This window comes from Atractosteus spatula, chromosome 5 (assembly GCF_055471065.1).
Source record: "Atractosteus spatula isolate fAtrSpa1 chromosome 5, fAtrSpa1.hap1, whole genome shotgun sequence".
NCBI classification, from domain to species: domain Eukaryota; kingdom Metazoa; phylum Chordata; class Actinopteri; order Semionotiformes; family Lepisosteidae; genus Atractosteus; species Atractosteus spatula.
The window spans coordinates 34567950-34582047 of record NC_142710.1 but is presented as its reverse complement, the minus strand read 5'-3'; the positions used below and the strand labels follow the sequence as shown (position 1 = coordinate 34582047).

The 14098-nt window shown below is 38.4% G+C and overlaps 1 protein-coding gene across 3 annotated transcripts; it reads right to left on the bottom strand.

The window, feature by feature from the left end:
* Positions 1-274: 274 nt before the first annotated feature.
* Positions 275-11705, bottom strand: LOC148835010 (inositol 1,4,5-trisphosphate receptor-interacting protein). Of its 3 annotated transcripts, none has more exons than XM_088915194.1 (2): positions 11426-11705; positions 275-5907 (listed from the first exon to the last, which is right to left on the bottom strand). In XM_088915194.1, exon 2 carries the CDS (start codon positions 5891-5893, stop codon positions 4274-4276), a length of 1620 nt encoding a protein of 539 aa, XP_088771320.1. In that variant the 5' UTR covers positions 5894-5907; positions 11426-11705; the 3' UTR covers positions 275-4273. The 3 variants fall into 3 exon arrangements, with proteins under 3 accessions (XP_088771320.1, XP_088771321.1, XP_088771322.1); XM_088915195.1 differs by lacking the exon at positions 11426-11705 and adding an exon at positions 11302-11413; XM_088915196.1 differs by lacking the exon at positions 11426-11705 and adding an exon at positions 7000-7036.
* Positions 11706-14098: the final 2393 nt, after the last annotated feature.

Sequence of the window (14098 nt, the reverse complement as noted above, 5' to 3'; positions counted from 1 at the left end):
ATGGAAACACAGTTACATTAATGTTATAATTTCAATTATGGTACAGTTCTAGTATCCTAGCCTGAATGCATAAGAAATAAAAACTGATTATGAATTAGTATTGTTTTGTTGAAAAACCACCTACAGTACTGTTGTTATACATTGCCAAATACTAGCTGTATGAAATATAAAAAAATTCCTTGGACTTTTTACATTGTGTCAAAATCACCGCACTTACATGTACAGTAACTGTTGTTATACTTTAAAATATCTTTTTATTTTGGTAAGTTTAAAACATTCATTTTTAGTACAAAGTTCTTTCACATTTCATATCACACATCAGGTTCCTAGGTGGGAAAAATGAAAAACAGATATCTACAAGAGGAAAGCCATGAAACTTATACCACTGTACCTGGAAATACTGTATGCAAACTGATGACTACAAGTGGGGTTTTATCTTTTGGGAAATGGGTTTAGAAAAAGACTGCTGTACTGAATAAATGACCATTTTCCAATACAGGTACTTGAATACAACGGACACCATACAGATTTGTTGTTATTGCACTTGTTTTTAATACATACACTTAATTGCATTTATACAGTGTTTTTCATTGCACTCCAGTCAATTGCTAAGTGGAATTTATCCAGGACAGCAGGACTAATGCAGGGTCAATAGCCATAATCTCATAATCTTTAATAGCCAAGTAGTCAGGACCTCACAGTCTCCACTGAAGGATGACACCCGCAGCAGCAGAGTGTCCTTCTTCACTACACTGGGGCTTTGGTTTACATTGAAACCTACAACACCACTCACCACAGCAACATGGCTTTACTTGGAGGATCCCTATCCCACTACAGACCAGGCCTGGTCCTGCTTAGCTTCTGAAATCACATGACACCAGGCTAGAAAACAGCAACACAGCAGTGTCAGGCTTTATATTCTGTGTTGCCATCACTACATTGGCTTCTATGGGCTACAGGTTTAATCTGGTGACCAAGGAATGAAAAACAAATATTCCAGATAAAGTCCAGAAACTCACAGAATTACAGAATATATTATTTCAGAAATTCTATTTCTCATTTTCTAAATGAGGTGCAGCATAAAAAACAGTTCCACAAAATATTTTTTTATGTTTACACATTCCCATTTCAGATGTTTCTGGCTGCTATTACTGTACACACCATTTTTGTGAAGACTATCGGTGTCACAGAGTTACAGCACAGCTTTTAGGTACTACTGTATGTGCCTTTATGTCATTGTTCTCAAACCGAAAGCAACATGAAAACAATGCGTGTTCAAACAGAGAAGGGGTGGGAAACTGAGTACCTGGAAAAAAACTCACATGGACACATGGAAACCTTGCAAACTCCACACAGACAATAACCCAGGACCCAAAGATTTGAGGCAACAATGATAATTGTCTCACCATCTTCCAGCACAATACCTGTACACTGTAGATAAATACATTACAGTTTTTCTATAGTCCATATTCTGAAGACTACAATGAACTTGTCACTTATGAAAACAAGCACAAATGTGTGCTTTAACTATAGAATCTCTCAAATTTCATCATCTATTACCTCCCATTTCTGAAGCAAATGAAGCAAACAGAAAAATCAGGAACTGATGGTGCACTGCAAGGAGGGAAATCACCAAAATGAAGTATGTTAATTGCTATGAAGACAGCAGTCTTCACAAGAGAACATTACATTAACATTCCCACAAGAGAAACATTAAAGCCCCCCTTCTCCTGTCAAAGATCTATCTGATAGCTCAAAGTACCTTTTAGATAACAAGGTACTGATCAGACACTAACCCTTCTCAAGAGAATAACACCATGCCAGCAAAGTACAGTATATCATGGTTACATGAGAACAAAATACTAAAAAATGTTACAGTGCACAAGGTTTAGAAAAAAAGCATACAGGAAAAGTTTAAATTGTCACAGCCTTTCTAGAAATGATATCTACTTGCAGGAAAGAATTTTGTCTGAAGAACAGTTTGGTCATATTATAATATCCAAGGCAGATCACATTTACAGAAATATATTTTTCATGATTTATTCGGTTTGGCATCTTCCCTATTATTTCAGGGAATTGTCCTCTTGTAAAAACAAACATTGTCCATTTGATTATACAATATTAGAATGTAAACGGAATGAAAGTGCCATTGTCCTTTTCTAAAGTGACACAGAAGACCACCAGTTTAAATTAACTGCTTGTTTTTACTTTTTAATTATAGAATAGAACCTTGGATGAATGAACCCGATTGTATGCAATTGGTTCACAAGTATTTTTTTTACCTGTGTACGGCCAGTGAACACAGGACACAGAAAACGTGAAAAACAGTGAAAACAATAAAAGCAAAATCAGAAAAAAACAGAAATCACGTAAAGGCATTTCTTCCCACTTACACTATACCAATGACAATTAAAATGACCATTTACAGTGCTTAAATACTTAAATATTGATTCATAACCATTCTATACAAATATAAAATGTACAAAATCTTTCTTTACTCAAGCTCTAAAAAAGAAAGCTAACATTTTTTTAGATTTTCTAAGGTTAAACACATTAGCAAGTATAAAGCGCCTTACCAGTTAGATTTATTCATTAAAGTAACTGGCATGTAGTCCCTTCTGAAGCAAAGCTTAGAAAATACCTACTCTCAGTGCAAAGAGAATTCCATCCTAGTTCATCACTGAAGGGTCTGATGTGGGGTTATCAATTAATATTTTACACAAAAATAAATGTTTTGTTACTAAAAAATGCCTAATGTTCACATATTGGCTTTTAATAATTAAGCATGGCCATGAGGCATTTGGTTTCTGCACTTCTTTCTGGGCCATTATTCTTCATAAATCTTAAATCTGTGTGCTTTAAAATGCGCAATGAAAGACGTCAGGATGCAAAATATGAGTCAGATGGATGTGGACCTGAACACTCTTAGAACAGATGATACAAGGTCTGTTTCCAATAGTTATATTTACACAGAGTGCCCTTGGGCTTTTCTTTCTTCCAACAAGTACGATAGCTCTACAGTGTATATTTAAGGTACTTCTTTCTAATAAAGTTGTGTTATAGAGGAAAGGTTTAAGACGCTATTTTTGTCTAGCTTATGAACTAAGGCTACATTTTGGCAAACAGCAAACTGAAAAATGTAATATTATTTATTCAGAAATCATCCTCATGGCTTTAGATCTGTCCTTGTCTGGGACAGAAGACTGAAAATGTACATTTCATGTAATGTCCATGTGACTGTGCTATTACTAAGAGTGCTATTTACAGACATTTCAAATCAAGCTAGTATGTTTTTTTTTCTATCTATGGTTTTAATTCATTAAGCAAGATTCCTTGGATCAAGATAACTAGAATGCACTTAAAGTCTCAATTCAGTATTATTTAAATATCAATTTGAGATCTTGGAATGGTGAATACCAATGAGCTTCCTTCTCCTTATTGCTTTGCTTTCGCCACACTCTTTATGTGAATGCAGCTCAACCGTCTTCTGTATGTTGAAAAAAAGATCAGATCTGAATCTGATGCAGAATTCCTATGAATTCAAAGATCACTGTTACAATTTAACAACAGGCTCATGTTCTATACCTAAACTAGTAATACTTGGCAAAATGTTAGAATTCCATTAGAAACCTGTAAGAAATATTTTCTTTCAGCCAAAAAGATAGCTTTTGCCTGAAATTCCTTTCTAATTTCAGAGGTCATTTTTAAACTTCACCTTTCAAATTCCCAACAATGCAAACAGCAGTTTTTTGCACAAATGAAATAATAAACCTGGTGTTGTTATTTTAAAAATAAAACAACACTAAAAAGCTTTAGCTGCAGCGTATACTGTTTAAAAATACTTATCACGTGGACATATCTTGTTTCCTACAAAATTCTCCCATAATACATACAGTATCAATTACCTTCTGATGTGTTATTTAAACTTTGTTGGTGGGTTTGCCTCCTGATTTTCTTTTCAAATTTCCTGTAATGATTTCAATACGTGTTGTATTTTTTATACTTTTGCAATGTTGGTTTTAGTTAGTTTGTAATCATTTTTCACAGAAAATCCTTGGACAACCCAGCAGCGTGTATAAAGTTGGTTTTTGGTCCCCATTTTTAAAAAGGGTTGTGAAAATATGTGTTCTCAAGACATGACATGTATTAACACAACTGGGGAGTAGAAATGAAAAGCCAAGTTTGTAATAAGCATTCCTTCAAAAGTGTTTGTTACAGTAGGTTTGTCTCTTCAAACTGTGCTCCATGGTTGAAGTCAATGCGATGCTGAAGATTAGAAACTTGTGTTGAGGGAAGAATGTACACTTCCGTTTGGAAAGAGTGGGGTGTACTCCTGTATCAGCACAGGGGCATTTCTGACCATTTCCTGAAAGTGCTCCACCGTTTTGGCATAAAGATCCCGCTGCAGCACAAGGGGGCGGAACAGATTCAGAGGTTCTGCAGCTTGGAATACCGGTGGAAAGTTAATGTGCTTTGGAACTTGCTTGTTCCCAATTAGAACGTGATACAGCTTCTTCTCCTGAAGGCATTTCTCCAAGAACCTAAGGACGTCTCGTAGCCTCTTCTCCAGGTATTCAGCACGCCAGTCTGAAGAAGGTTTGCTCAGAAGCAAGTGCAGCAGAGCCGTCTTCAAATGGTAGTTAGTAAGGGCACTTTCACCAGTCAGGCTCGTTTGCTTCTTGTGCAAGAAGGAAATAATCTGAAGGCAGCAGATATGGCAAGAACTGTCTGGCAGTCTCTTGACTAGAACTTTCATCAGGTTTTTCTCATAGACAGCAAAGGAAAGGGGCCAGTAGATATCTGAAGGGTTGTCGTTATTAAAGGCAAAGTGCGAGACAAAATAAGCATCTGTATCCCCGAACTGAACGACAGGAGTGATGTTGAAGATGATGGTATTTCCTGATCTGAATTTTACCTTTAGGGCTCCTGGAGAATCTAGGTTACGGAACATGAGCTCAAAATCATACTTATGGGAGATGCAGTTCCATGCCTTGGTGATGGATATCAGGAACCACTTCATGACCTGGTCTTTGGCCAGGTAAGGTGTGTTTTTGGAGCACAGCAGGTCATCCATGGCATCACTGACTTTGGGCCTCTCGTTTTTGCTGTGCAGCAGGCACAGCATGTCCTCACCAAGGTCCGTCTTTCCACACACGCAGCCAGGTCCATCTTCGTTAGCTCTCACAACTTTGATTCGGCCGTAGCCCTGTCTGTCGGGGGGGATGTCATTCTGGGAGTTGCACCAGAGCTGAAACGTGAAGCAGTATGGATCTGGAGGGGCAAATGAGACAAAGAGATCGCAGATCAGAGGTTTGCTCACCCTCCAGTTCTCGTACATGCTGCCCACACCAATGCAGTCCTCAACCTCCATGTCCGCATCCCTGTTGCACACACTCCGTAAAGCTTCCAGGAGGTCGTCCGCAAAACCCTCCACAAAGTTCTGCACTTTCCAAGTCTCGTTGGCCGAGATGCGGATGCACCTCTCGTAAAAGCAGTTCAGGACAGCTTTGTCCGGAAGAGGGATCTTCAGAGAGACATTCCCAAGAGGCAAATTGTCCTCCTCCTCATAAGTGGGATCCTGAGCTGTGGTGTCTTGGTAGTCTTGTCTCCAGATCTCAATCATGAGGAAGATGATCATGGACAGAGCGCTCCAAAGGTCCCAGCTAGAGCTCTCCTCGACATCCGGGCTCAGCTGCACCCCCTGCTCCGCCTGTGAGGCCTCCCGCTCTAGTCGTGCCTTCTCGGCTAGCAGCTTCTCCTCGTGTTCCCGCATGCGGGCAATGACCTGGTCGTCCCGCTCCGGGACGGTGGTGTTCTCCCTCGGGAACAACAGGGGGTGGTTGAGGATGGCGGCTGCCACCACCACGCATACCCGGACAACAGTCCCCTGCATACTGTTTAATCTCTCTGTAAAACAAACAAAAACAAGTTTAAATTGTCAGTAGGTTTTTAACAAACCTATTTTTGTCATTTACTGCAACCATACCTCAAAAGCCTTATCAAATGTCCTGCACCATGCCTCTGAGACTGAGCTACAGTGCAGTGCACTCTGCATTTCTACCAAGAACTGCAACCCAACTTCTGGTAAGCCAGATGTACAACTGTGTGCTAGCAAGCATGTTTTTTTTAAACCCTGTGCTAGAGTTATTTCAAAAGAGTATGCAATTTTGCAGCAATTACTTATTTTCTGAAGGGATTTATCATAAACCAAATATGTTGTGCTCAAAATCACACAGTTTAAAACTGCTATGCTATGCTATGCTATGCATTAAGAAACATGGAGGAGTATAAAAACTTGCACATCTCCTAAAGACATAGATTCTTCACCTGTATTCTATTCACAATGCTGAGTAATTTTGCTCCTCCAAACAAAATATGTATGTCAAGCAGTATCACTGCTCTTCAGGGAATGACTTTCGCTAAGAAAATACTGAGAATTGTTTTCTGATCATAAAATGTAATGGAAAGTGCTTTAAAATGAATCGGTTTGCGTATTTCACTCTTATTCAGGAAATGTTACCAGGTTTTGATTAACTATGAATTTCTCTTCTAGCTTAATTAGGTTGTGTCACGATCGTAAACCCCTCCTCTTAAGGACGCTCCAGCCCTTTCTAGTTCACCTCAGATTTCCTGCACCTGCCTCCTGTTCCAGTCTCCCCTTTAAAAGCCAGACACTCCCACCATTCCAGACTCAGCTTTGGAAGATGGACGCCCGGAAGCACCGCCTACCAGCAAGTCCAGAAGAGGCTCGGCGGTATAGGCTTCGCAACGGCTTCCTGACCATCTGGGTCCGGGGCTTGGAGCGCCTGGCCCCCTTACCCCTTTTTATCCCCCCGACCCTTTGCCGGATCCCGCTCTGGCTTTTAACTCCTGTCTTGTCTGTCAAGGATGGATCACCCGGCTCTGGACATTAGCATTCTCTGGATTTTCTTACGGACTCCCTTCAGACTTGTTTGCCTTGGCCACGCCCCCCCCCCCCCCCCCCGAGCACCAGCGCACCTTGGACAGGTTCTTGTTCTTCCAGCCCTGATCCTAGTCCTTTTTTCCTTAGTTAGTCTCACTCCACTCCGGATTTTGCCATCTGCATAGGGTCCTGAAAAACGCTTCCTGACAGGTTGTTTATGCAATTCAGTACAGAACTCAATTTATGTGAAACTTCACTTCTTTTAACATAGAAAGTTGCATAGCTTCTATGAAAAAAAATATTTACAGTCAATATAGTACTGTGGTTTCATGTTGTGAAGAGATGCAAAGTTCACGTTTTTTTTTTGTTGAGACGCATGTCCAATACTAGTCTTAGTAAGTGTCACCTGAGTGTCGACACCCAAGAAGAAAACTCTCAAAAACAACCAAAACAATTCTTAGACCTGCTTAAAATCCAAGTGAAATATGAATCCAACCTCAGATACAGTAACATCTCCTTGGTTCTTAGGGGTTTCTTGTAAAAACTACAGCTACTGTTAAAAAAAATCTTTATTTACATCTGAAATCAGCTAATAATTGAACCTGATTAACTTGCTGATTTCTTTCCCTTAGGGAATTCAAAGAAAAGCAAATCTGCATAAGAAGACCCATAGCACTTACAATTGTGTCACTTTAGAGTTTATAAATAAACCTATTCTCATTTTTCCGCAGCTGATGGAAAAAAAGTATTTCATTGCAAACGGTTGGGTTTTCAGGTGTTCTGAAGGGTTTGTGTCTGATCTTTCAACTCAAACTTGATGCACTATGAGGGTGCAACTTACAGGGGAAGTGAATATCGCCTAGGCCTACACTTTTCCTGTTGCATATCCTTTTCTACAGTTTGTAGTATTCTTTCTTTTCTGTGCGGTGTACTTTGTCACACTTGCAATGTCACTCTTTTGGATGTGAGGTCGGTAACTGCTCATGCTCCTCTGCATAGCTCAGCTCCTGTCTCTCTGCTTATGTTACCAAAAGCGCTTATCTTAAGGCACTTATCACAGTGTGTTTTTTTATAGACACTAGAGACTCATTCTGCGTTTTGTCTCTTAAAATTCCCTGGAAGTATTCTTGTAGGTTTAGGTCTGGAAAATGAATGATTAGTTGACCAGCGGAGGTAAAGTTGGGCGCTGTACCTCATTTACAACAAGAAAATTCAAGGTTTAACAAACCCCCATCAATCAGACAGGTCTCAAACTGTAATTGTACAGGCTACAGATGTTTCCAGTATCACATACTGTAACTGCTCAACACTGATTAGAAACATTTTTGTATTTTTGCACATTCTGCTTACACAGGCTGTTAATAACCTTTAAGTGCACCTATAGTTAAGTAAGTGCAAACCAAACTGAAAATGCTGAGCCAGAGAGTAAAGGAACATTTTCAATGTTTAATGCAGATAACCTGGAGATCCAAGATGTACTGTACAACACTACAGTATGTGAATGTTATGAACCACAGATAATATTGTGCAAGCACAACTTTAAGTAGAAATTAAACTATGAACTTGGAGGTTTCATTTAGGAAGTTAAGATGTTTTCGGAAGCATTTCCAGATAAGACTTGTTTCACACATTACCATTTAATCAGAAAGACATAAAAGATCACAGAGAATAAATTAATTAATTGATTACCCCGTAGGTAGTTGCTTGTCTCCCTAACTTCCATACCATTTGATTCCACATCCATAAATTTGCTGTCTTACATGTTGAGGCAGCAGAGCTTTTATCTAAAACATTTAAACAGAAGCTCAAGCCCTGCATTATTTATAGAACGCTTACAACGTTACACAACCCTCTGGTCTCAGTACAGACTCTATAAGGAAGTCAGATAACCTTTTCTAGCTAGTTCCTGAACTGCTATTTCAGGCCTGCTACACCAAGTACACCCTGACTTATGATGCACATTACACAATGATTAAATGTTTAATATTCCAGCAACTTCTAAAGGTGTTGCAGATCTTATTGAAATGTGTACTATTTATTATATTTACAGAATACTTGATGTGCTTATCAGATGTGAATACCAGATTAGAGACATTGTGTAGAAGCAGAAAATACCTGCTGGACTGATTATGCAATAGTGGGTCAATTTATCAGCTTTATAATGATCCTTTCATTGAAAGGCAATTAAAAGCTTTCAAGATTGTGAGTACACAAACAAAGCATAATCTATTCTGAAAAGACTGATGAATAACATTTCCTACACTTACTAAATGTAACAGTGTTTAAACAAAGATTTATCTTAATGTATTGTAGGTGGTTTCCATGTGTCAATTTTCTGTCTAATCTACTAATTAAATGTACTCTATGCTTGAATATTTTATAAAGAAGCACATTTTGATAGAATGCTCAGCTGACATTATTATTCATTACAACAATGCAACAGATAATAGTTTTCTGAAGGAAAAATAATAGAAACCATTTTCTATTATTTTTCCTTATGACAACTCTATTTCTCTATTATGACTAAGACATTACACAAGCATTTCACAGTATACACAGCAGCTGTCTGTACATGTATTATCTGTCAGCAGCAATTTTCTTCTTTTATTTCTAGATACAGTACAATCTAGACATAGATAGTATAGTCTTTTAGAGTCAACACTTTCTCATCATCTCAACTTGTGTATGAGAAAAGTTAATTAACAAAGTTAATTAACTTTTGTGGGAATGTAGGTCCTGGATAAAAACTTTACTAATCTTTGACAATTATATTAAGCAATTTGCTGTTGCTTTTTTACTGTTCTTATTTCAATGTTGGGCTGGACTCTTTCCATTTCTTAGAGAGGAAGGAAATTGCATGAAGACACCGTTTTACCTAGTTAAGCAGTGGCAATTAAAAGTGAAAATGGGAATTTTAAAGTTTGTGTTGATGTTTATAAGCTGGATTTATACAGTATACTGTATATCTCTGAACACAAACTTGTCTCATTTATATAAAATACTGCAGATTGACCAATGTTGCAACTGATTCACAGAAAACTGTTGAATCTATATGCATAAAGTTCAAGTCCACATTCAATCCTTCAGTCCTTACCAACCCCTTCTTATTTCCCCTCTGAGAGGCTCACTGGCTTCACAGCAATCGCTCTGGTCAGCCAAACTCAAAACAAACAAATTAAGGCTGCTCTCTCCGGTCCTACATGGTTGCCAAGGTTTCTATATACAGTATGACGCTGCAGACTCTCATTGGACATAAGGTCAGAAACCCTTGGAATCCAAAAGAAATATGATTAAGCAGGTCGAATTTCCTTGGCAGTGACTGCATAGCTTTTGCAGGCATGCTTTTTTCCCATGACTGTGATGTCATTCAGCTGTTCTCAGGCAACACAGTAAAAGTGGCCAGGATATGGAGAATTGAGCACTGGAGGTATTTCTGTTTTACAACTCATCTTAAGTAAGACGACCTCCATATTTCCAAAATCCAAGTCTCCTTGGAAACTTGTTCTATCCCAACTTGAACATGCACGATTCTGTACTTTGCAATATACAATATCAGTGAAAATATTGTTTGTAGTTTAGCAGTGCAATTGGAACGCCCAAAACAGAAATGAAACTCAGTTTGGTTTCATCAAAAGCGGACAGCCTTCCATAATCTCAAAGAAACGGTTAACTAAAAAATAAACAAACCAACAAAACAGCAATAATTATATTTTTACCAAATATTTTCTTCTACAAAAGGGAGTAAGTGTGTGATAAATAATAGTCGCAAGGTAAAGCGTGCGTATGAACTAGAGCTAAGGTAAACGTCATATAAACCATTTTGAAGCAGAGGAAATGCACAACACGCCAAGCATATTAAAACGATTAAAAAGACACAAAACGCCATGCAGTTACCCCTGGGTAAATATCACAAGGACTCTTTTGCACCAAACTGTATTTGTGGCGTTTTCTTCAATATGTTTGGAAACTCAACATGTCATTTGTAATTGGGGGTTTTACTCCTTACAACGATATGAAACGGTTAAGCCATCGCTAGCTTCCTGACATTGTGAAGACAAACGCACGTGTGTGCTGAGCACCTATTGTGACTGTTTATCCGTTTTAGGAAAGTCATCTGGAACAAGACAATCTCTCAGTGAAAAAAAAAACGGTTCTTTACTACTAGGAAATGGGAGTTACGGATACCAACACGTGTTAAAATACTTAATTCCTCCAAAATGAAAAGGCGGTAACTCGTGAATCGACGATTTTGCACGTATGCCACTGTACGGGCGATTAAAGCATCCGATTCTCCTCCAGGTTATAACGGTACAGGTCTTTCAGCATGTATCCACTTTCACCCATATTAAAAGAACTAAAAACTACCGGAAATAAGAATATTTTGTGAATATACTAACCTGTGAAGATATAGCACACTCGTTCACATATAAAATCCAAATAAAAAGTGCATTTTCCCCGATATTATTCAACCGACAAAGATGAGTGATGAAAACAACATTTAAATGATACAAAAGCCCGTACCCAAACAAAGCAGCAGCTTCTTCCTTACTTTCTGTTCCTTCCTCTTACTCGTGTCTCTGAGGGTTGGTTTTTACTCATTTCCTGAACGTTTTATGCCCTCTGATGAAAAACTTTTTCCTCCCATCTCACCAAGAGCTTACGCTAGCAGTAAAGACACCCTAATAACCGCTGGGGACTTTCCTTAAAAGGTCGTACGTTGTTTTGCAAATAAACTTGATCGCTTCAAAACATCCTTTTACTCGAAAACATGTTAACAGTAACATCCATCGTTCGTCTGTTACCGCTACCCTTGTGTCCAGTGTTTGTAAGTGCTTGAGCACTGGGGTTACAGAATCTATGACATTGTTAACGCACATGAGAAGGGGCTGGGTGTTTCTACCGGTTCAGGCGACAGGGAAGTCCGGGTAGATCTCAAAGCAGCAGTCGCTCAACACACAATGCCTTATTATCTCATAAAATAGCGCGCCGCACAAACAGTACAATACAGTACGTGCACTTACGCGGTTGAATAACGGTTTTCACAAGGTTAAATGAAAGTCACTTCATCTCACAACACGTAAAAGGTACCGTGCAAGAAAAAAGAGGACTTCACGGAAAATAAAACCGTGCTATGTTTGGCGAAACCATTATGCCTGGGGAAGTCACTAGGATAGCCATGTATTAAGTATAGCTAATTGAAAATGGTATTTTCCTGAGATGGAATTTGCATGTGCTAATTGAGATACAGTGAACACAACTTAAATAAAAAAAACTATATTTTTTTATTCTTTTTGTTTGGTCTTTTAATATTTATATCTACTTGTTTCCCTCAATATTAAAAAGTCAATAAAGCCATTATTGAAAAATAATGTTAAAGGATTATTTGGCGTTTTTCAAGTGCTTTATTAAAAAATGCAGCACTTGACCACAAAAAGAAACATTTTGTATAGAATGTCAGGTGGAGTACTACTCAGCATTTCTACCTGTAAAGGAATTATATTCTACTCTTCCTCCATATTAACCAAAAAAAATAAGAATCGCTGCTTTTCATTAAAGACTGAAATCTCGTTTCAACCGGCGAACAGTAGGGTACAGATAAGGTCTTTAATATACTGTAGGAGTTAACAGATGACTGTCAGTATGTTATTAGGACCAGTAAAGTAGTCCGTTTAATTTATTTTCCTAATATTTAAATTCTAGTGTGTAATGAGATCCTTCGGGCTTTAACAATGGTTTTGCCCTTTCTTCGAGTCCTACAGTATCTTGATTATACAGCAGTTACTTTTCTGCCTGCTTTTTTCTTTTTAACCACAAGGGGGAATCGTTATTTCATTCTTTCCACAGAATGTGCGCCTTTGATCACAGCATACAAGAAAATTCCACCTGCATCCTTAGCTGTATGTTAATATTGTAACGCAACGGGGGTTCAGGCGGGCGCCCTTGCCGCATTAGGTCGGCCCTGCACCGTCAGGGGCTCGAACCCGGGATTCCCGCGTCACTCAACAGGGACCCAGCCCGGTGAGCTAAAGAGAGAGCTCTCCACAGCCCAGGGACTGTGGTCCAGCTATCACAGGGAAGGGCGGTGACGTCACCTGCTCTGGTAAGCCGGCTCTTACACAGTACCTGTCGGCCGTAAGCGTTACAATATTATAGTTTAATACAACTATTTATTATAAGCCAGTACCGCAAAAAATAATATGTGAATATGATCACAAATCTATTCATTTTGACTTTAAAATATTTTCATGTTTTAAATATGCAAATATCCGCTTCTTATTTCCAGTTTTCTCCCTATTTTTCTCGAAAGGTGGAATGAAATGCGGCTGTCAGTGAGAATATACGAGAGAAAATGAGATGGTACAAGGTTTACTTAACAGTATAAAGTGTATGTTTTTGTAGCTGTTACTCTTTATTGTTTGACATATTGTCTATCAAACCTATATCCATAATTCATGTTACAAAACAAGTTTAAAAGTTGTACTTTTCAGATCAATTTACAGAACGTTTTAGTGTTTGCGTAACTTTTTTTTTGCTCAGAAGAATAATGAGTAACGGTGCATAGTAATGCGTTTATAACATTATATGCACAAATCGCATTGGATTTATTGACAGAAATCCTACCTTTTATATGACACTTCCTGATCAAAAGGACGTTAGCATTTATCACAGGCTCGCTTTGTTTGAAACGCGCAAGATGACATTGCACTTTCCAGACAAAGGCATGCAAAATGTATTCGACTGAGTTCAGGAAGAGTGAACTTCTCAATGAAATGGAAATCTCAGTTTGTTGATCCTTGTATTGATGTGCTTCTTTGAGCAGTAGGTAATCCAGTGAATGGGAGGAATTTGGGTGGCGCTTCACACAGCTGGTGCGCTTTAGCTGAGATTTGTCTGGTTCATTGACACTTCGGAAGTCCTCGGTAAAGCTTACTTTGAAATAAAATCAGAAAAGATTAGTAATTGAGGTTAATTGCGCAAACCTATCCGTCACAATTCTGCCGACGAACTCTTTTCAGAGGAACCTGTTGTTCGAACGTTAAGCTGACATTGTACTGAAGAAGTCTCCGTTTACGGTACAGTAACAACATCAAAACCCAGCTAGATTGTTTTAAAAGTTTCTTTACAAACTCTAGGATATAATATATTTCTATTTTAACGTGTTTTACACTGAATAATTAAGTTTTTATATATCGG

What these genes read in the sequence shown, in the direction of transcription:
- LOC148835010 (XM_088915194.1), bottom strand. Translation starts at nt 5,893, where the DNA reads ATGCAGGGGACTGTTGTCCGGGTATGCGTGGTGGTGGCAGCCGCCATC.